Source organism: Melozone crissalis, unplaced genomic scaffold, assembly GCF_028551555.1.
Source record: "Melozone crissalis strain CALT ecotype California unplaced genomic scaffold, PUWL_Pcris_2 ptg000013l_1, whole genome shotgun sequence".
NCBI lineage: Eukaryota > Metazoa > Chordata > Aves > Passeriformes > Passerellidae > Melozone > Melozone crissalis.
The window spans coordinates 9,006,805-9,030,682 of NW_026535791.1; the positions used below are offsets into that span (position 1 = coordinate 9,006,805).

At 35.0% G+C, this 23,878-nt stretch overlaps 1 protein-coding gene across 4 annotated transcripts in view; it reads left to right on the forward strand.

The window, feature by feature from the left end:
* The window catches only part of NBEA (neurobeachin), a 452,437-nt gene that overhangs the window by 265,787 nt on the left and 162,772 nt on the right, over positions 1-23,878 (forward strand). For all 4 annotated transcript variants that reach the window (XM_054272359.1, XM_054272360.1, XM_054272362.1 and 1 more), the window contains 2 exons: positions 4,358-4,482; positions 23,672-23,815. In XM_054272359.1, coding sequence (XP_054128334.1) covers positions 4,358-4,482; positions 23,672-23,815 — 269 coding nt within the window. The remainder of the gene's footprint in view (positions 1-4,357; positions 4,483-23,671; positions 23,816-23,878) is intronic.

The window sequence follows — 23,878 nt, forward strand, 5'->3', positions numbered from 1 at the left end:
TTATAGATCATAAATTCCTTGTCTTTTCTAGTATTTTCCCAGTATTACAAAGACTAAGGATTCTCTGAGATCCTTCCAATTCTGTGTCCCACCTCTCTTTCAAAACAACTTTTCCCCTTCCCCCATGTCTGCAGGCTTGTTCCTCTTCATTAATATATTCAAACTTAATCTCTTCCATCTGGCAGCCTATCCTTGGGGCTGCAGTCTGAGGATCTTTTTTGTGTACTGCTACTTTCCAGAATTCATTTTTGTCACTAGTTGCTGTAGCTGTAGGTGACATGTAGCAAACTGCATCTTGTTTCCAAACAGGGACTGGGTTTCTCAGCCATGCAGCTGTTGTCACAGATGCTGAGTGCACACAGGATGGACAAAGACTTACAGTTTAGGACAGCTAGTATTCATAAGTCCAAGGAAAAACCCTTCTCATGCTCTTCATTGCAGCTATGGCCATAGGAATTAACAGAAAATCGTTTCAAGGGTTGTCTTTTAAATGTTCAAGCTATGGAGATGTGAAAAGGCAGGGAGGACTTTGCTGTGCAGGCTGACTTGACATTCCTCTTAATTGTTTTTCTGGCAAAGCCCGTCACAGTTTCTCCTCTGAGAGGATAATTGAGCTATCTGAAACATTTTAGTCTGTCTCAATAATCTTTGTTCCCACATGGAAGATGTGTGTGGTATGGCAGTAAAGAATATCATGAAGAATTCTGGGCAGATCTGAGTTTTAGAGCAACCTGCATTTGAGAGACCTCAAAGCTGTTTGCTCCAATTTATCAAAGTCCATCGTGGCTACCCAGGGCAGCATAACACCAGTTTGCTTTTCCATCCCATGCTGGCCAAGAAAAGTGTATTTGAAGTAGGAGAGCATGCACATCAAGCTGTCAAGTGGGTACCAGTGATGACAGTGCCAGTGAAACAAAATTATTAATCCTTCGGTACGTAGTACAATAGGGCTTGTTCCATTAAAACGTGTATTTTCTTTGTCTGTATTAACTGTATGAAGTACTGCACATCAGAAATTTGGGATTAAGTTGCAACACCATACCATTAAAAATATTTTTTTCATTGTTAGTAGCCTTGTAGTATTACTAGATTCATGCCAGTTCTCATTATGATGAGAAAGGTTTATATTGGATTATATTGGATTATACTGTAGTTTGTAAGGAAATTATCTCTGACAGTTACACTCATCATGTGGAGTTCTTTGGGTCCTGTGTTTTAGTATACATTTAAAATAGCTGTTCAGTTTGAAGGATATAGATATGTATTTCTCTTTTCTTAAAATTGTTTAGAAATATCTCCTATATGATGCTATAAACTTTTAGTCTTAAAAAATATTCATTATATTATGCTTTATATGCACTTCTTCATTTAAACAAGCCTGATTCAAAATGTCACTTGACTGGTATAAAATATGGAGGAATGAGAAATTACATGTAATCTAGTTGGCTGTGGAAATAAGGATTATAAATAGTATGCATTATAAGGAAAAGTAAAGCCTATTGAAATATTGCCCTTTTCACAAAAAATAAATTACTAAAATTACTTGATTTAGTCAAGAAATTAAAGAAAGGCTTTGTAGCAGAAAGACTTATGGGCAATTTGCAGATTGGGACTCACTTGTGCCTGGTACATCATTAGAAAATATAGTTCTACTTCATTTACAGCCATCATTTAGAACTACCTAACAGCTACCTAAATTCCTCAAAAATCTTTAAGTCTAAGTGATATCCACAGGATTAGAATATAAATATGTCTAAAGTACTGTAATCTGTGGGCTAGACAATTTAACACTGATTCAGTCCATAATGCTTGACTTAAAGCAGGCTAAATTCTAAATTTTAGGATGAAACTGGTGCCAGAGTATTCTACTTTAGTAGTATTTTTAATCCAACCTAGAGATATAAGAATACAATTTTTAAGGGAAATCACAGATTTTTTTCTGCCCGTTATTTTAGTGATGAAGCTCAATCATTCAAAGCTTTCTGTAAGTATAGATCCATCCTCTTTTGAAGTGTCAGCTTTCTTTCTAGCAACAGCATAGGAAAGGTATCTTGTCTTTTTGTTGATGATGTTGCTCTGAGTCAGAAATCAATCTTCAATCAACTAGTTAAGATTCAGAAACCTTTTCTTTAGGGTAGAGATACCAACTTCCAGGACCTGGAAGCATGTAGTAACATTATAGGATAGACTTCTGTAGAAAACGGTAACAAGAAACTTCAGTTCTGTTTTTAAAAGTCATATAGTTTGTGAATAGAAATGATGTTTCTGGTCTTTTTTTTCTCAAAAAAATTAATTTGGCACCATTATTACATATTTCAAGCTTCAGTCCCTGGTGAACTTGTAATGGTTTTTTGGATCTGCAAAATAGACTTAATCTTCTGAAAATTTCATTACTTTCTTACTTAACACTTCATTAAAATAGTGGTTTTAAAATCTGGTTAATGTTAAATTGAGAATGTACAGCAATTTTCAGACTAATTAATCAAAGTAATGAATTACCAGATTAAACACAAAGCAAATTAAAAACATAGTTTTTTAGGCTGAATATGAATATTCTTAATTTCATTAAGTATTTTATTATTATGTAGATCATTCTTATCAACATTAGTGGTTTTCTTATTGCTGCCAATAATACAAATAATTTCAGAGATCTTTTTTTAAAAGGTTTTCGTTAATATTTTTACTTCTGTCCTGTCATTACTTACTCTGAAATGGAATTATAAAGGGAAGGTTTCTTGTCTTTAGAAAAACCACTGAAGTTGCCTCCTTGCTGCTTGTAAATAAGTAAAATGCATGTTCTGCAAGGCAGCCATAAAAGTAGGGGCTTCACACAGAATTAAGAAGCATCTTGTAAAAATGCCATTCAGAATGGCAAAAAACAGCAGCATTGACTAAAAATTATGGTGTGCTGCTTCTGAAAATTTGTTAGTGGCTAGAAGGGAGGATGCCAGATCCACTCCCCATGGTGCCCTGCCCTCTGTAACAGATCCAGGTCTCATGACAGCAGTTAGTAAAGTTGGACAATAACTAATGAAAGCATTAAAAAAAAGTGCTTAAGTGGACTGTAAAGAATGAAAATGTCTGTCCTACAGTAGCATATTTCTACTTTTCCTCTGGAAATGGCTACTAGCACATAGCTGGTCAAAATGAAGGCAATATAGAAAATAGTGGCTGAAGAAATAACTAGAAAAATCCCGCAAAGAAATATACCATACTTATGAGTTGTAAACTTCTTTTCCCTCTTTTTTTTTTTCTTTTTTCTCTTTGTCTTTTGATCACACATGTCCAGGGCACTACAGATGGATTGAAAATTACTTGTTTAGAGCAGTGGTTCCCTAGTTAGGGTCCGCAAGGTCAAGGCGTGCAGAATAATTTTAAATGTATAGCATGTTCAATTAGGAGTCTGATAATAAGGATGCATCCACAAACATTTTACATTCTTCCTAGTGATCCAAAAAGCTTTTAAAATGTTGGCTTAGAATGCGGCTTTGCCCAAATAGCTTATAAAAGAGATGTGGGAGATTTGTGTTGATTAGGTCAAGAAGTTGTCTGAAAGTGGAGCTGGTCAGCTCTTTATAACCAAAGCTGAATACCAGATGATTATATATGTGTACTTTTTGGCTTTAATATAGATTAACAATGGCTTATATAATTCTACAGGAGTTTAATATTCTTTTGAATGCAGAAAGGCAATGTTACACTAAGATGGCCATGGTTGTTAATGGCTTGTATTAGCTGGGAGCTATAAAATCATCCTAGTACTCTGTTAGTGCTGGAATAATAATTTACCAAGACAATTACCACATGGTGGAACTTTTTTGCTGCTCTAATTCAGTGTTATTAATAATGAATAAAATTGCAATTTTCTCAGGTTGCTAGGGGCAGTGGGGAATTATTTCAATGAATATTTCAGCACATTAGTTTAATCATAGTTCCACAAAATTCAAGTGGGCAATATTTTATACTTTTAAGTTCGGTCTGCTAAGGGACCATAGTCATTAAATTGCAAACTATTTGCACTGAGGTCCATTCTATGATTTACAAGCCTTGTTAAAAACACTGTAACAGAAAGGAAGCTGTGCCATTAATACTTGTAATTTGATGCTGCATTTGTTAATGGGTTCAGTGTGATTAATGTTTTTAGCAGCAGGCAGAACACTTTGAGACAGGCGATGCTGGGGTTTATAATACATAAATGCATGTAAAGAAACGCTAGAATATTGTAAGTTTTAGTTATACATGTTTTTACAAGATTGTATTCCAGAAATGGGAAAGCAGCAGTGAAATTATACTATAATGTATGTAAATACAGTTCAAGCTGTGGTAGGTGCTGATGTGTGTGTTCTTAATTTTCCAGCCAACTGCATGACTTCTGGCGCTTGGATTACTGGGAAGATGATTTGCGCCGACGGAGGAGATTTGTTCGTAATGCTTTTGGGTCTACTCATGCTGATGCTCTCCTAAAAGCTGCTGTGGAATATGGTCAGTACTACCTCAGCTTAAAAATATAGCTCATGATGCTTTCTTGATGTCCATGGATTCCTCAGAATCATGTCCCTTCTTTCTCAAGGACAGTGCTGAGAATTCCTAGGACAACATATTCTTAGAAAAGGAATTCTTTCAATTCTTACACTTTAATGAACCAGAAGAATTGAGCTTGTGAGCTGTTAAATTCCCTGATCCCCAAGGGCTTCACATTATACTTCTCTAGCATTCCCAGACACTAATTTTGAGAGGCTGGTAAAAGCAACTGAACGTGTCTCTCTGGAGTGACTGAATGAAATAGGTCATCAAACTAATGCATCACAATAGTTCCATTGGAGACATTTTCTGAATGAGGAATTAAAAAATATCAGAAATTTTATTCTGGCATGCCAATTTCAGCCAGAAGTAATTTTTTCTGCAAATCGTGAAATGCATTAGAACTTGTTAACAATAATATTTGTAAGGATGACTTGTGATTCAATAGTGAACTGAATACACAGAAGCTTCAGTTTTAGAAACTGAAGAATTAAATAATGTTTGATTTTCATGGAGATGTAACTAGAGTATAAAAGAGGATGGATGACATGCTTACAAATTCCTCTATAACATGTAGAAGTTTCATGTGTTTGTGACTTCTGTACAGCAGACTGAACCTGAGTACCTCAAAATCTAAAGCAAATTTAATTCTTGGGTTTAAGCTGAGATACGTCTCTAGCATATAGAGAGAGGAATTTTTTTAAAGAGTATTGTGATGGTGTTCTGGTTTTGTGGTTTTTTTTTTTTTTTCCTGTTTTAGTGCTGAAAAGAAAGTGCTATGATTCTTTAGCATTTAGGAGTAAAAAATTGAAGTAATCATTCCCAAAGCAAGTTGAACCTTTCATCTGATGTTTAGCCAAAGGCTAAGGTTGCCAAAAGTTCTGAATATGATAGATATAAAGCTAACTCTGTACATGACCTACACTTTTCACCAACTTTGCGGTTGTATAAGGCAAATAGCTGGGATCCAAAGAAGGTTGGACATATGAATTAATATCTGTGTGTGCAGTTATACTTGGAGGTGTAAATTAATCCTTACTTAAAGGTGGGGACTATCATGTCCAGCACTTCAAGTCATAAACTTCCCTTAAGCTCGATTAAAGAAGACATTTCCCCCACTTGTATATGGTATTTCATCCTTGACAAAGGGATATTTTCTCCATGTTCTTCCAAAACATCAGGATAGAGATTTTATGAGAGTCGGGTACAAAACTGTGCTGATTGCTGTGTTGCTTTTGGCAGGCAAATAGTCACTAAAACCATGGACTTTAAATTTCTATAACACCTGTTAGTGCATTCACCATACAGGAAAAATAAAAGTCAGGTTTATACAGAGATGGTGCACATCAAACTTAGTGGTTACATAAAAATTAACAATAGACTGAAGTTTTCAGAATTTAAAAAATATTTCTAGCTTTTCATATATATATTAAAATTAACAGGGAATTTAAAATCAGCATGCATTAAAATATTCATGGATTCTATCTAGCTGTATTTACTTTTCAGAGGCTTAAGCCTTTGGATTTTAATACTGAAACTTTTAGCTGACCTTTCTCTGTAAGAAAACATCCTTAACACTGATGTTATTTTTATGCCTCTTGGTGTTACTAATGAGTTGAATAATTTATGAGGTTGTCATGTGAAAAGGATTTGGTGCAGTTTGATGTACTTCTAGCCTCTGGTGCTGGAATGTGATTAATAAAGAGCTAGAGGCTGATTTTTTTTTTCCCCATAGGGCTTAACTTTCATTGTAGTTGGTTTTTTATTGGTTTTGTTTTGATAATTTTGTTTGGAACAGTTTGATAGTAAAATGCCCCTATCTTCCAAAGCTGAGTATGACATCACACTACAGAAAGAATTTAAAGCATTTTTTAAAAAAATCAGACTACATAGTTTTCCAATAACAGATTTTATTTCCTGACCTCGCATACTTCACTTGTGACAAATAAAGTATTAATCAAAGGAAAATTTGTTGGGCTTTTGTTTCAATTTTTCATCTTGACTGATACCTCTAGTACAAGTAGAGCTGTCTTGAGCATCAGAAAAATAGTGGAAACGTCTTACAAGTTTTTGTTATTTACAATGACTGTCCATTATCATTTAGGATTCTGTGCATAAATATTGCAGTGGAGGAATGTTTAGTCAAAGCCTAAGTCAGCAAGCTCCTCAGTGTCTACGATCAAAGGCATCAACTTAAATAGGTCTGATCAGGCATTGCAGAAGAGGGCAGCCAGCCTCAGTTGAGCAAAAATCACAGAGCAAAGATGACAAAATTAATCAGTCATTTCTTTGGCAGTAAATAATAAGATATGCTGAGGATTGCAGATGAGAGAATTATCAGATTCCTTGGAGATGTGCCTGCTTAACACCTGATTTATCTGAGCTTGTGCAGCCATCAAGACATGACCTTGATAGATAAAAAAGAGCTTTGCAGCTACTCTAGTATTAAATAATATTTGATGTTGGATGTATGGATACTGTAATTATATTATATTTGCTGTAATTATATTATATTTGCAGAAATTAAGGAAGGAGTCTTGGAAATTAAAACTATGTTTATGATCTATATGTTTGTTTTGGAGAAGTAAAGCAAATGTTAAATTCTACCTAGAAGGCCTAAAAACAGAAGTGTTAATTTTATTTGATAGTGACTTCTTCCTGTAGGAAACATTCAATGTTGTACTATTGGGAAACAATATTTTCTCCAAAAATTTGTCACAATGAAGTTTCTACTTAACTATAGTCTGCTAGTCAGCTCCTGTATGCGTGTTTGGATTTCAATTTTTCATAAGATATATTATGTATACCTATATGTATGTGTGTGGGCATATGTCTACATATGAATATATTTTCAAATTACCTGACAAGTAAGAAATATTGCAATTAGAAATCATAACATATTTCTGTGCCTATTTAAAACAGTGTGAAAAATTGCAGCAGATTCCTATGGCTAGATACTTAGCTGTCCCTTGAGACTCTTTGCATCTCAGTCATAGCAGCATTTACAAGAGATTGACTAGAGAATTTTTTCTTTTGGATTAGTCTCCACCATTTCTAAGACTTTATTATTAGGCATTCGATTTGTTTGTAATCTGTTAAAGTTACTTTCATACCCAGATGTAAAATACAAGCACAATTAGTTCAACATTGTATCCGCAGTGCCCTTTTGTTTTAGTTAAATTCTTACTCGAATCAAAATATAATTTTATTTCTCTCTTTTGTATAGCTGAAGAGATGCTACTTACTGCAGTATAAAAGTGCAAGCTGAATGGAATCTGAATTACAGGGAACTTTTAGTAGGGTTTTAATTTTATAACATCAATAACTTAATTCTTATTCTAAGTTTAGGTGGAATTTCAGTGTAAATAAGTAAATTGTAAATGAAAATAAAGAAAAAAGAAAAGATTGTATAAATGAGTATACACCCTACTTTTCTTCCCCAAATTTTACTGTGATGGATATGTGAAAAATGCAGATATGACCCAATTCACAGAGATTCTGAACATGTGGTGAAAGAACTGTCTCTTCTAGTTAATCAACTTAGCAATTTACAGTCATTGGAGATTAGCATAAAGGAGACACTACTGTACCACCCTACCAGTGAGGTAGAATACTGGTCCACAAAAGTCAGCCTAGACCAGTTCCTTTATTAAAATTTGGTCCATCAGCCTATAAAGGTCCACAAACAATTTATACATAAAGAGAGTACAAGAAAGGCTATATTTTCTAATCAACATTAAAGTAAATGTGAATGAACTCAGTGCCCACATTCTACACATACATGTGTAAGCTGGTCAAATATATCTAGGGTATGTGCTCAAGAATATTTAGCCTGTTAAGCTGATTAACATGACAGATCCTAAATGCTTAGAATGAAAAAGAAAACAAAGAGTAAAAATGCCTTCATAATGCTCAAGTTTTGAAATAAAGCCACAGATATATGTGCAATATAGCCACATATGGCTTTTGAACTTGCATATGTGTTTGGATATCTAATTAGCAACCTCATTTCAAGGGCAGTTCTAGCCGGAGAAGACTCTGGCTCCTTCTGGGTCTTGTCATTAGTGCTTTAAGTTTCACCAAATACTATATTTACTCATCACTAGAAATACATTTTTATTACACAAACACAATTAAAAAGCATCAGGTTTGGCAATTGGGAATGTTGAAATCTGAAATCTGTTTTCATGCCAGCAGATGAATTTTGAGGGACCTTCAAAGAATGGCAGGAAGGACCAGATTATTTATCAAGCAAGAGCCACCCTAGAAGCAAGGCTGTGTGTGTTCCTGCTATGAAACTGAGGGTCTGAAATCCACAGGAACTCAAACAAGGGACAGTGTTCAGAATGGGACATCTGGCTGTCCCAGGGACCCTAAAGGAAGATTCAATTTTGTCAGGATCCTCAATGTTAGAGAAATACCCCAAGATGAAATTTCAGAAATGTCAGCTCTAGAGCAATGCCACAGTGCTGAGAAGTCCAAAGCAGTTGATTTCCAGTTGATTTCCATAGCTCCTGAGTTCCATCTCATGAGCTGCTGGGCTCCCTGCCTTCTGCAGGCAGTGTTAGAGCAAGGTAGAGGGAAGAGTGTCCAGGGAAACTGGCAAGAAGCTATGCACAAAATGCTGTTCTAGAAAGCTAAGCTAGTGTCTTAGAAACTTACCTGGCATTTTCAAGTAATAAGACATATCAAGAAATCAGAATATCCCATGAACTAGAGATGTTCAATTTCATCATCTCTGTTCAGAAGCTTTGCTGTAAAATCAAATGCCCTATTCTAGGAAGTCTGAATGTTCACCTAAAAGCTGGTCTTCATTTCCATTCTGCATTTCAGGTTCTACGCTTTGCTATATTAGATTGTTGATACTAATGGGCATTGCTAAAAACATAAAGGTGTCTTTTGTTGGTGAAAATCCTACCATGTTTTGCAATAAATTCAAGACTCTCTGTCAAAGTTACTACATAAATGATATATATCTGAAAGAGTTATATTACTTTTTCTCAAGACAATAAGGTTCTCAGACTTCATTATTCTTTACCTTATCACTTTTCTGTGCATAATGAAAATGCCTAGTGTATTTCCAGAATAGTTTCAACAACACTGGTTTCACAACCAGCCATAAAAAAAACAGTATTTTTTCAGTAACTGGTTAAAAAATGAAAGCAAGTTGAAGTCAACTGATAGTGAATCATTACTTACCAGAGTTTTGCTAGCAGGCCAACTAAATGCATAAAACTCCGTTATTTTCCTAGGTATATAGCAGTGAAAGCATTACATATGTACCATGTAAGAGATTAAAGATCAAATTATGCTTCTAGTTTTGTCTATGAAATATTGCTTCCTATATCTGTATGAACAGCTTTTTTTTCAGTTTTGTTGAGTTTTATGGATCCTTTTGTTGGGCTTTTACACATTTTCTTTTACTTCTAAACTGATCTAGATGTCTCTTGGTTTCCAGTAACAGAAACAAACTATTTTTTGCTGTCATGGTGGTCAAACAATGGACAGGTTGTCCAGAGAAGTTGTGTGGTTTCCATCCTTGGAAGTACTGAAAACCAAGAAGTATTTATACACAACTTTGTGGCCCCCTTGAGTCTTCCCTCCTCAAGAGAAACAAAGACTATCTACAGAATATCTGGATCAGTTTAGTAGTAAAAGTAAATATAAAAGATCTATGTCTCTCTTATACTGTGGAGACCAGAGCTGGATGCAGAAATCCAGGTGTGGCCTCACCTAGGCTCAGCAGAGGAGGAGGATTCCCTTCCCCAGCCTACTGGCAATATTTTGCCTGCTGCAGCCCAGGATCATTTCCCATTGCTGCAAGGACGCATTGACAGCTCATGTTCAAGCTGGGGTCCCTCAGCGCCCCAGCTCCATTTTTCAGAGCTTCTTTCCAGCTGTGTGCTCCCAGGAGGTGCTGGAGCCTGGGCTTGTTCCTCCCCTAATGCAGGACTTAGTTCTTCTTGTTCAGCTTCATGAGGCTCCTGTTATCCCATTTCACCAGCCTGCTGAGGCCCCTGGCAGACCAGTCACTCCTCCCAGTTTCTTGTCATGTGCAAACTTGCTGAGGGAACTCTCTGCCTCATCTTTAATGAAGATGTGAACAGATATAAAATGCTTCTAATGTCAATTTTCTCATGTTCAGTATAATAGTTATTGTTGCTGAAATTGAGTTTGTTGTAGCTGTATAAGCCAAGACAATATTTTTGTCTTTTTTCTCCCCCCTCAGTTAATGCACTACCTAAAAATTAGTCACATACACTACTACCATTTAATAAAATATGTAGTTTTGGGTAAATACAGGGTGACCCCTATCTAAGATAATTCCTCAAACTGATATTTATTTAAGTACTGCCTTAAGTAAGAATACATTAGAGCAACTGAAGAACGAAAGCCCTTTTCTAAAAAGAAACTTTGTTTAACCACCCCATTCATTCACACAATTTTAGTCTGTAAGTAAAGACAAGATAACCATTAATTGCGAGCAGTTTTAAGAAATAGAATTGACTTTGTGGCGGTAAAACACGCATACTTGATGTTCAGTGGTGAGCATTTTAAGAAAATGTATACAGTCATTAAATTAATCCATAACAATTCTTCCATGTGCCAAGTAAGTCCTAAATGGGATCATGCTGCCATGTGAAACAAGCATGTAAACATTTCTGCTTCAGTTGAAGTACCTAAAATAATACTTCTCCTGTTACAAAACTTCCTTTCAGTGCATGAACTAGCTTCCACATTGATTGTGAAATCTCCAGTGTACTCTGAATGAGTTTATATCTGAATTGTGTGCTTAAACAAGTCACAAAAATCTTTTTTTTTAAGCACAGCAGTTTAAGTTTCCATCTCTAGCCTTATAATTGTAGCCCAACAGTGCCATCCACTGCTTCACCAAATAAACTCCCAAATATTTCATCTCACAGGATTTTAGGGAAAATATTACATGATAGTTTTGTGCTCTTAATATTTTATATGGTAATTGCAAGATACAGTTTTGTCTAAAGAAATTCTATGAAAAACCTTACACTGGGTACTAGTTGAAGGATCTGCAAAATAAAATCTTAGTAGTGAGAGTAATTAAGTTTAAAATACTAGATTTAACTTGATCTTCTTTATAACATTTCCCACCCCACTCCCCCAATCATAAATATGTTCTCATTGAATAGGTACCATAAATATATATACCATTATGGTGATTCTTTTTCTTAAAACCCACTGTAATGTAATGAAAGGCACCTGCAAGAGGTAAATGGTAATGGAATTTGCTTGGGTGGAGTACTGAACACTGCTGTGTTGAATTTTACTGAGCACTCAGTGTCTGAGCTTCTGCTCCATGAATAGGTCATAGAAATGAGTTGCAATTGTATCCCATCAGTACTTGCAGTCTCTCAATATCTTCTGCCTGTTGTATGTTGTTTCTAGCATATTCATAGGAATTTTATGGCAGCTTTATTATAAGTTGTAAGAACAGATTTATTAAACAGTCAATTTTTTGTAATTATTTTCTTAACTCTTGAATGTCAGAAGCTGTCTTTTGACTCTAATTCAAGTTTTTCACAGAGCTAAATAGGATATGAAAACTTTTCCCTCTAAACCTCTGTGTTTGGTTCCAAATGCCATTCCTCTGAGATTTTTAGGTTATCCAGCATGACCTGGGTTTTAGCTGCTGTTATTGGTCTGAGCTAATAGATTTTACTGCAGAACTTGCTGGCTTTTTCCCAGCAGTTAACATAACTACCTCTTTCTTCATCTGGAAGTATATGACCCCAGAATGTTCTTGAAGCCATGAAATTGGCTTGCAAAACTATTCCTAAGACCTAAAAATTGGAACCATTGTCATTCTTGGAATTCTAGCTGCATTTTTCTCCCTTCCACATTTAAATTTTCATGTACAAAGAATACACAATATCTGTCTGTTCTGCAAAATGGAAGTAAATTATTTACCAAACCCAGTAAATTGCTATGATGAGAAATATTTTCAAACTCATGTGAACATTGTATTTGTTCTATTTATTCATTTCTGTATCTATTTGACAAAAAAATATAAATTCTTGACCCATGAATATTCAGTGAATCTCATAGAAACATTTCAGAAGAACATTCTGTCAGTGAAAGTCTAATAATAGTCCTTCAGAGTCCTTCAAAGCTAGGTGAATGTAGGTCTTGGGACTCAGATTTTAACATTTCTTTTTCTAGTTTCCTATTTTTTGTGCTTTAAAACTCTCTATTGAGTAACAGCACTTTAAAAATCTCCTTTGGCAATAGTTAAAAACATAAAGTACTCCTTTCCTAAGTTTTCTCCACTCTTCTTATTCTCAATGTCTTCACTGCAGGGTCCCATTCCCCACTTTGTATGTAATTGGGAATATGTATCATTAGTGTTTTCTGAAGACTTGGCAAGGATGGCATGTCCAGCACATGTGTGGAATGGAGGGGCATTATTTCAGCAGTGCTGCACCCTTTGCTTAAGGATAATTAGGAGATCACACTTAGATCTAAAACGACTTTTCTGTCCCACTCTTTCTGATGGCCACTGAGAGACGTGAGAGGCTTTTGGGCACTGGGCTCAGGTTTTTGTGAGCCTCTGGGCTACCAGCAAGGGTTAAACGAATATAAGAAGAGTCTAGGAATCTCTTCAGTATAGGTGATTCCTAGTCTTTCCCAAAGAAAAGGAAACTGGTATGTATAGATTTTGAAAATAAGGGAATTAATTTTCAAGACAGTATATATTTTAAGAGGACCAAGTATTTTTACTCATCTTTTTACATTGCACTACTTAACGTCTATCACATAAAATCAATTTCTATTATATCACATGAAAATTCTTGTAGACATTTTATGTATACAGTAAGATTTGTACACGAGAAATGAAGATTTAGGTATATATGCAATGGCTATTCCATATCCTTACAAGTACAGTGAATTCTTCAATACCACTTATTTTGTGTATTTCATTCTTTTATAGTGTTGGTTTAGAAATACACACAAAAAGTACCAGTGTATTGAGATAAACTGGATTTTCTTGTGAGTTTCAGCATGGTGCAAGTTACAGGCAGGGATGAGGGTGGTAAAAGAAAACCAAATGCATTTCATGGAAAAAGTTCTCAAATACAGTACTAACCAGTATGATAAGGAAAACCCCTTGTTAAGAATTCTATCAGCCAGCATATTATGCATGTTTCCAGTTTAAGTTTCTTTTTTGTATCATGCACATTACACAATGATATGATGTTTTTCTTATCCTTACAGTGTGCCTAAAGAGTACATCTCCTGGTGTGTTTGCATAGTACCCTGAACATCATCTTCAATAGATACACTTTCACAGCTGAAAGAACTATGCATAAAACTCAAAAAGTCTTTTATTGGTGTCCTTTTTGCCGAATAGCACAAATCATTCAACCCTTTGCCCTTAAAAAGCTGATCACATTATCTAAATATCATCTCAGCTCTCATTTAAATGGAAGATAATGTTATAGTGCTTGCATATTTAACATAAGCATAGAAATTTTGCAAATATCCCTGCAGTTGCTTGCAAGACTTGTGCTCTCTTGCAATATTTGTGAAGCAGAATGAAAGATGTCACAGACCCCACGTGGCAGCTTAATGGAAAGTGAAATAGAATACTGCTCTCCTTTTTTATTTACTGCTGACTGCTGCTTAGATTTTTGTGGGTTAGCTGTTCTTAATACACACTCAGGCCTTCTACCTGGGGCAGTGATTACTGTTCACCCACTTCAATTATCTCATTGAGTTGTTTTAATGATAGACCCTCAGAATCTCATGTCTTGTATACTATTACTCTTTCACTCTTCATCTGCTGGTCTGCATGAAACAAAGATGTTCCATAACTGCAGCTATTTTTCCTAAAAAAAATAAATTAGAAAGTAATAATTTTTAAAAAGTATGGAGTAAAATTCTGTTCAAAATCAAGAAAATTGCAAAGCTTTGATTTTAATTTGATTAATAATTGCTATCTGGATAGATAGCTTTGATATATAACTGCTATTGCTAGATTATTTACAGCTTGGAGGAACTTACGTGTTTACAGCAGCCTGGCCCAAACATAAGGGCTGTCTGCTGCTACTAGAGTGTAGTCCCTTAGCAGCTCTAAGATTTAAATACAAATATTGCAGTATTAGAGCCACAATGAAGCCTCACAAATGTGCATATCCTGTGAGTGCTGCCCTTTGTCTGGTGTTGCTATAGGCATTGATCTATGCTGAAATAGAAGCAATTCTTCCCACCAGCTACTTTAGCTGCTGAGTGAAAATATGTAAACCATTTCTGGAGATGTAGTGGTCTACATGAGGAAAAAAGTGCATTTGAACACATAATAGCCACAGTGCAGCACACTGAAGCAGTGGGAGTCTAGAAAGTAAATCTAGATGTTCTAATGACATTTTTATATTGAAAAAATTATTATTTATATATAACATTGACAATCCTTTAAGGAAACATTATGTTATGTGACATTATGTCATGTTTAGGAGATTTTGTCTGTGTAAAGACTGTATAAGATGGTATTTCTGTATGCCTTCAGATGAGTTTCACTTGAAAAGGTTACCATTCCAGAAAGATAATGTAATTTCAGATATGTTGGCAAATGGGTCTCTCAAAGCACTGATCATGAGCTGTTGAAGCTTTCTTCTGTAAATAAGTAGTTTTGATAGAAATTCGAACAATTGCGTACCTGCCAGAATTATGATAGCTACTATAAAAAATTTTAAACTTACTTCCTGCACATTCATTGCCTGCACTAGAGATTTTTTTCTTTTTTGCTGTCCTATTATGTCTCTGTACAGTGGCTGTTTGCAAAGAGCCAATCTTTTTTTGGATCTGAAAGCAAAAGCTTAAGTGATGAGGGACAAAATTGCCTTCTTGCAAAGACATAATCACTCATGGCCACAGAAAGGAAGAATTAAAAACTTGCAGATGTGTAGTATGCATTTTCTTTTAAAAATATTCAGGTTAGGACCAGTAACACAGTTTGGAGGCTCTAATTTTTAAATAATAAGTAAGGGTTAGAAATATTGGGGTAGAATACCCTGGTTTGGGAGGTAAGATCACATTTCATAGACTAATAGAGTGGCTTAACTAAAAAGGGATCTTAATGTAGTTCCAAATCCCTGTCATAGAGAAGGTTGCCACTTTCTTTTCATGGAATTTCATGAAATGCCATGCCATTTCTTCTATGTCACTGCATTATCAAGTGTTTGTATTTTTAAAGAGTATTTCGTTTATTTCCAAGGTTTTGTCATTGTTAGCTTTTTCAATTTGAATTTTTTTTTGTTTTTGTGAACAGGGAGCAAAATTAAGGCCAGCATATGTGGGTGCAGTTTCTCAGTATGGAGTGTACCAGTTTAGAAGTCTGACAACATTGATCCTGGCTTTAAGGTCTGCAAGCAGATAGTCAGAACATGTTTTTTCCTGGGGAATGTTGCTTAGGAACTAATCTAAAACTTTCCAGACATAATCCAGGCCTCAACTTTAAGACGTGGCATAGGCATGCTTTTCACTTTTATGTCATCTTAAAAAGGTTTTATCAGATGCTATGTCAAAAGCATAGAGTGCCTTGTTTAGCAAATTTATTCTGTTGTTTCATTATCATGTCATACATATTGAAATTCAATCACCTTTTCTTTCTTGCCTTATTAATTAAATTTTCCTATTCGAATAGTTTGGTTTCCCTCTTCAGTGGCCTGTCTTAAGGAACCTTTGCTTACATGTGAATATCTTGAATCAAGAATAAATGAAATTCCTTTTTGCTGTCAAAACCAAATTGTGAAAGCACATTGCATGCCTTTGAAAATCAGTACACTCTATTAGCAGACCTGTCAATATAAAAAGTGCATTCCATTTCCACCTCTTGCTCTAATAACCTTTTCTATGTTACTCAGAGGCAGTTCACATAATCAGAGTATATTGTCAGCTTACTGGAGTTGGGGAAGCATGAAATGAAAATCGCGTTAATATTGATCCAATTCTCTTACTTGCAAGTGTCCTTGATGTCCTTTCCACTGAGCAATAACTGTTGGTGTGATGTAGATATTTTCCTCTCAGCTATTACTGTACTTTTTTTAAATGGCTAGAAACACACCTAGAAAAATTTTATTGCTCTTAATTATTTTTCTTGTTTATCTTCTTTGCCTGTTGAAATTATCCACAGAAGAATTTGCTTTCTTTCTGCAATTTATCAAACTACAATATCTGCCAAATTGCTGCCCTTCCAACTGTCAGGGATCTGTAAAGGTTGTCAGTCATGAAATATGAATCCATTCCTCTGTGTATGTGTTACAGTGGCAAACTACATCTTAATCCAAATATAAACATTTGACTGTTGTTAGTTCCCATTCAAGGGGATTCCTCTGGTTCCAGTCAGAATGGGAGCTGCCTTTCAGAAGCCTGAAATGCATTGGAATATTTGCTGGACTGGGAACATCTGAGTCTGTCATCCACTGGCTGTTTATGGTCAGGGCTGAATCAATGCAGGATCCCTCTCATGCGCTCAGAAATCGTGAAATCTCAAATATATATAAAGACAATCTTGACAACTGCTAAAAATAAATTTCACGACCACTCTGAATCTCAGTTTTTGTGTCTGGGAACAACAGAAACAAAAAGAGTGCCTAACCTGGTACTTCAACTTTTATTTTTATGCGGGACTCTTTTTATTAATATAAAACACTTTGACTACAAGTATTTATTTTTTAAAATCCCTCAGCCTCATCTGAGAAACATGTTTGCTTTGGCCTTGCCTGTATTCTCAATCTCCTTGTTGGCATAGTCTGTGTCAGTCTTGTTTTACAGTGCAAAGCATCTGAGAATATGAAAAGGAAAAAATATAAAGCAGTTAAGTATTTATTTACAAATTACTTATATGAAGAAGATCATTTGGTCAGATATTAGATATAAAAATTAGAGAAAAATTGATGGAATATCTATGATTAAATTTTCAGGTACTTATCCATTATAGAAAACAAAAATGCTATTTGGTTTTACTTTTGGTGGAAGTAATTTCCAATACAAATATATGCAAATTTTAATTTCTATGAATTTTCTTAGTTTTTCTTCCTCATTTCTTTAGAGATCCCTAATAATGAAAATGTGATTTAGCTTTGTCTGGTTTTTATTAAACCTATTTAAACCAGCCTTCCTTTATCAACAGTCACTTCTCTGATTCTCTGGGGAAACTGAATTATATGCCAGTCAAAGCTGCCCGTTGCAGAAACACATTGCAATTTAAATAACAGCCCCAGCAGGCACAGGTGGGGACAGCTTGTTGGGGTTGGCTGTGATGTGCCAGCCCTGGGCTGCTGCGCAGAGCCAAAAGTTGTGTCCCTTGAGCCGACCCAGGGATAGGTGGGGCACGTTTCCCAGGGAGCGAGCACGGCCTGGGGAAGGCTGGCTCTGGAGTCCTGCAGAAAGATACAAGGCTGAGATAGAGTGGTCACCATGTCGATGATTTAATCTTGCTGGGTTTTGTAGGGGTCACTTTGCAGACTCCCAGGCAGCTGCTCTCCATAGCTGTGACCACTGCGAGGGTACCGGTGCCTAATCAAGTTACTGAAGATTAGCAATGAAAGCTTTATGTATGCTAGAATACACAAAGCAGGAAGACAGATTATCTAGCAAATATTTTTCTTAGTATTTTTAACTATTTTGAGCATTGAATGAACAAAAAATGTAGATAATAGTGGTACATTTTAATTTTGTCCATAAATAAGCTTGGTTCTTCCTGTAGAAGTTAGTTTGTGAAATAAAGAAAAAAAAACTCTCAAAAAAATTGCTTTGTTCTTCCAAACTCTGTTGACAAATTATATTTCACCTGTGATACAATTTCATGGTTCACGTCATGATTCACATCATGAACTGTCAGGTAGCCTCCTGTGAGGAACTAATTCTGAAGTCCTTTATTTAACAAATCAGTGGAAACTACTTTATGTGACAAAAATTCAGCAAGAAAATCAGTGCTCTACAGAGCAGTACATACTGTAAGATCTGTAAGGAGTAAAAAGCAAGTTTACCCTTAAAACTTTCTGAGGAGAGGTAAGCTTTGCAGAAACTCTACTTTAGCCACTATAAAAGAGAGTTTTTAATTAAATGCAGCATTTTACTGTAAAGAGAACAGACTTTACTTATGTCAAATGCTCCTTTAGAAGCCACATAAAACTGTAAAAGACAGTATATGAAAAAGGTTTCTTATAGAAAAGAAGAACACCATCCCATGAAGCAGATTTCCAGATGTTTGGAAACATTAGAATTTCCTGTCAGTATATTTAGGTAACATTAAAATGAGGTTAACTTTCCATTCTGCCATCTCTCTTCAAAGATCAAAGAGCACTCACTACATAAATTGCCTTATCGGTAATTCGTTGAAGTAAACTATGGAAACAACTTTATAAGAAGCAGTAGTCTCCTTTTGTTGGCCACAGTATTATCAAGCAAACTTTTCTTAGAAATAACCACATTTTTAACCTCATTTTTTACTGAATGCAGAAAGAAAAAAATATAAAACACTGTATTTGGACATATAGTAAATGAATAGAAGAGAGAGCTAGAAACCCCCTCACTGTGTTCAACTAAATCAGAGTAATTAGTTTAATTCTTTATTAAATAAGTACATAAACATAAAATAAATCAATAATATACTGTGTTTGTACTGCTAATTTTAAAATTTTATTTAGGGACAGGTTTTTTGGATCTGGACCCTTAGAGTGTCTTTGAAATGTAGATTGCATCCCTAGAACCTGTTGTGACCTACAGAACCCAGCAGGGAATTCATTGATTTAGTTGAAAATAGAGACTCAAATATTCAAATAACATCATGAAAACACTAGCCCACCCTTGTTTCATAAAGTATTGCCTATTTTAAATACTTCTAGTGGCTGTAGCTGAAAATTAACATTAGATTCTCCTGTTCTTATTAGGGAAATTATTAGGGGATATATTTTGAGGGGTTGTGGTAATGGTTTTTGTGGTTCTTTTTTGGGAGGGAGTTTTTTGGTGGCTTTTGTTTGGTTTGTTGTTGTTTCGGTTGTGGTTTTGGGTTTTGTGTTTGGTTCTTTTTGACTGCTTAATAGTTTCTGTTTAAGGAAAAGTGATGTTACTAGAAGAGCGATTATTACATTCTTGGCAATGCTGAACAAGTTTACTGTGCAGCTTATACAATCTTTCAGACCTAAAAAATACACATCTTCCCATGAATATTGAGGTTTTGTAGAGGAATTTTGGTTGGTTTCTTTAATTTCTTTTAAAGGTGAGCTGTTTTCAGTTATCCTGAAAATACTGCAGAAAGACAGTTTGTATCATGCGCATTTACAACAATAATCAAGTGTAATGAAAGAAGGATTTTTTAACAGCTTATCTAGTCTTGTGCATGCATTCCTTTGAAATATGTTTAAGACAGAGCTTTTAAGTTTCAAGAAAGTTAAGTCACCAAATCCAGCTGGACTTCAGGGCAATCTGAGTGACTTCTTGCCTCCAAAATCTTTGCAAAATGTAGTTTTAAGAAATATTTATCTGCTTGCTTCAAGGCTCCTTTCCAAATCCCAGTCTATCCCTTAAGTCTATTCCTTAAAATATCCCTTAAGAAGGAACTTAATAAGGACAAGAGCTGATAGCATCTGCCAATTCTAGTTCTGTGCCCTCCAGTGTCACAACATTGCTTTCTTGAAATGACATCTAGTTTTGTTTTATGTTTTCTTTTTTTAATGGATTTGAAACATATTCTAATTACACTTAATACAATTTCATTTTGTGTCTTTAAAACACGGGGTCCTTGTGTGCTAAAAATTTTGAAATGAAATGTCTGGCCATAGATTTAATTTCATAGTAATTTTTCTGAACCTTTGAAAAAAAAAATAGTTTTGATTTTTTTCCAAGACATTGGAATATCAAATATTTATTTATTCATTTCTTCTTTTTATATCACTGTTAACAATAATAGACATCATTCTATGTCATATAATTTTTTATTCAGTTTGTTGTCTGGTTTTAAAGAGACAAGTTGTTTTTCTTCTTTCTCTTATTTGGAGAGTTTCTCTTATTTTAAAATCTTTTTGAAGTTGTCTTGAAATATAAAAATAGAACATCTGTGACAGATCTGTTTTGAACATATTTCACATTTCAGGATCCAAGGAGATCTGGTGGTCTGTGGTATTAGCTTGTTAATTTCTTGATGAATGGCTAGAAAGGCCACGAAGTGCACTCAGTACAGCACGTCTTCTGAAGATAGATGATCTCAAATAAATTCTATTCCCAATCAGTTTTTGATTTGTTAGGTGTTAAACCATTTCTTTGTAAGGACAGTGTTTACAAGCCTTGTAATGAGACAGCCCTGTGAGACCTTACTCTTCTTGCTGTAATTTTGATAAATGGAACTCTAATTCATAAAGGATATAGTGATTGAAGGGCAACTCCAGGTCCTGTACACTTTCATTTAGATAGATGTTTGGTACAGTACAGCAAAACTAAGGTGCACTCAACAGAGTGATAAATTTTAACAACAGCCAAACCAGAGGGGTTTTTTCCATCAGGACAAAGAAGGACTATCTATTATACTTCATAGAAACAAATGTATTTTTAATATTATAATCTAGAATGGATTTTATATATATTTGTCTTGTTGCTAAGCTCCAAATTTGCCAAACTAATTTAATGCCTTCTGCTCTGCCGTGTTTTTTACACCTGTGTCTGGCAATATTTCTGTAATCTGGTACACTCATCACAAAGAATTTAAAATACCCTAATTTCAAGTTCTTTGGATGTAGTTTAAATGTTAGTAATGATTTGGAGCTTGGGACTTTCTTCCTGGTAAATTAAAAAATATATTTTCTTGCATAAATAATTTTATAGAATTGTCATAAATCAGTTTCTGAAGAAATTATTGACTCTTACTCCAGATTAGTGCTTTTCAGTCAGTTAATTTGATTATCTCATTTTATGAAGCTTAGAAACTTACATAAAACTGATTAGAGCTACCAAAAAGGAAGGGAACAGTGCTTTGGTGCTTTCTTCTTTCACCATGTTAGTTCATCTCAGGCCCAGTCTCCTCTGGTGTCACAACAGGAGTTATTATTTGTGGCAAATGATGCTCAACTCCCTCACTGTAAACAGAAATATACCAAGATCCAGACCTACTGATTTAATATGCAGAATAATTCTGACGTAATGCAACTGAAAATCTGTTACAGCACATAACTTTTTTGTGTTTTTTTCCTAACTCCTACCATTCTTACTTCTTTTTGTGAAGAAGGAAGAAAAAATAAATACAAACCAAACAAACAAACAAAAAAACCCCTTGTACTAATACTGAAAAACTTTTCCAACAATTATTTCATTGAACAAGTTTTAAATTGGGCAAATAGTTATAGCTAGTTTAGTAAAAACCTTAAAAAAACAAGTGAGGTAACAATCATAGCCTAATAAGTAAACACAGCAAAACACAGCATATTTAAAATACAGCAGCACCATCTTAATCGCTATCAGAATGGTCCTAATGGAGATAACAGCAAACAAGTACCTAATTTTGAGCTTGGTGAAGAAAATGGGGTTTTGATTACTTGTTTCTCTTCACCTTTTCCGAGTTTCAGAATGTAGTTTCAGAACCAGCTAATGAGTTAATAGCAATATTATCCAAAAAACTTCATGTTAGGGCACATAAAACATGAGTTTTCTCAGCCTGTGATGAAGTGGCATGTTAGCAGTGATCTTCAGTAAACACTCCCTCAAAGATATCCATCCAGCATTTTTATTTATGTGGTGTGACTCTCCTGTGCACAAGCTAATTAAAAGACTCTTAAGAGTAGAAGGTAAAATCATAGTGTCTTCCCAACTGCTTGCAAGAACAAAACTGCCTGATACATCAATTCCATTCCATGTATCTCTCTTCATAAGCTGTCTGCTTACTGTATTCCTCTTTGTTACCCTGTATTAATAGGAGGCCATGTGTCTTAGTGGACTTTACCTCAGCATTTTACATCTGCCATGATAGTTTTCATCCTGTTTAAATTCAGGCATTGTAGAAGACAAACAAAATCCACATGTGCATAGTTTTGCCTATTTTCACACTCATTCTGTAGCTTACTAGGAAGCAAATTTCCAAATTATCCTACCCAAAAAGAGAGAGAGTTTAGAGGGTTTATTTCTTGATTGACAGCAGTGGAGATGCCCAGGTCTTGTATGGTCCAAGGTGAAGATGCAGGATTTTCTGCTTAAGAAAAAAAATAGCAATCTTTCTTGTCTGAGGCTACTGTGAGTCCATAGTACTGAAAATAAAACTTATGACCTCTTCCAAGCTAAGAAATACTATGAGGAGGTCACAACAGTAACATGAAAGTTATTTATGATATAAAACCTAATTATGATTCTGTCATTTTACCACACTAGGATTTATTTTTTGCATCATAAGAATAAAATCAGGCAAGTTCCAATAAGATATTCCCAAAATTCAATAAGTTAAATCTCCTGCCATAAGGAACCATCAGGCTGAATAGAAAAAGCCAACTGTAGTCAAGAAAAATGAATATTATCCATGAAAACCTTTAGGTAATTGGCACATGTCCACGTACTGCCATTTTTATTGTGTTGCTTAAAAACACACACACAGATGTGCACCAAAGTTCCCTCACCACGCTTGTCCTTTTTTTCAAGTCTTTTCTGAATCTCGGCATAGCCTACCTCACTCTTACTGTGTATCAGAGAGAAACCAACTCCTACTTCACCTCTCTGTCCCTCCTATCTGAAAAGTCAAAAATCCTGAGAGATTTTGATTCCTGAAAGCAGCTTCTTTGTTTAGAGTAGGTGGCTTGTGCTCTCAGGTCAGTCAAAGTCAGGGCACCAGGAACCCAAAAGAAATTCCTGCTGAATTTGTTGCAGGTGGAAAACTAATGGAACAACATTGAACACAAAGTAAATAGCAATTATTAAAACCAGGAGAGTCTTTGTGGAAAAATTTGTATTTTATTCGGGACAGGACAGAAAACAGAATAGACCAGCATATTTTGTAAACCTTGGTAAAGTTTTAGAAAATGTTCCTTTTTTATTTTTGATAAAGATGATTTATACTGTAATGTTTTTACTACTTGACTGTCATTGTTTTATATTTAAAATATTATTCAGGTATATTCACAACATTTGTAACTTTTTTTAGGCACTGAAGAGGATGTAGTGAAGTCAAAGAAAACTTTCCGAAGTCAAGCTGTGGTAAATCAGAATGCAGAAACAGAGCTTATGCTGGAAGGAGATGATGATGCTGTTAGCCTGCTCCAAGAAAAAGAGATTGATAACCTGGCAGGTAATTATACTTTTCATTAGAACTAAGCTAAAAGTCAAACGGTTGTTAGCTCTTAACCTTTGT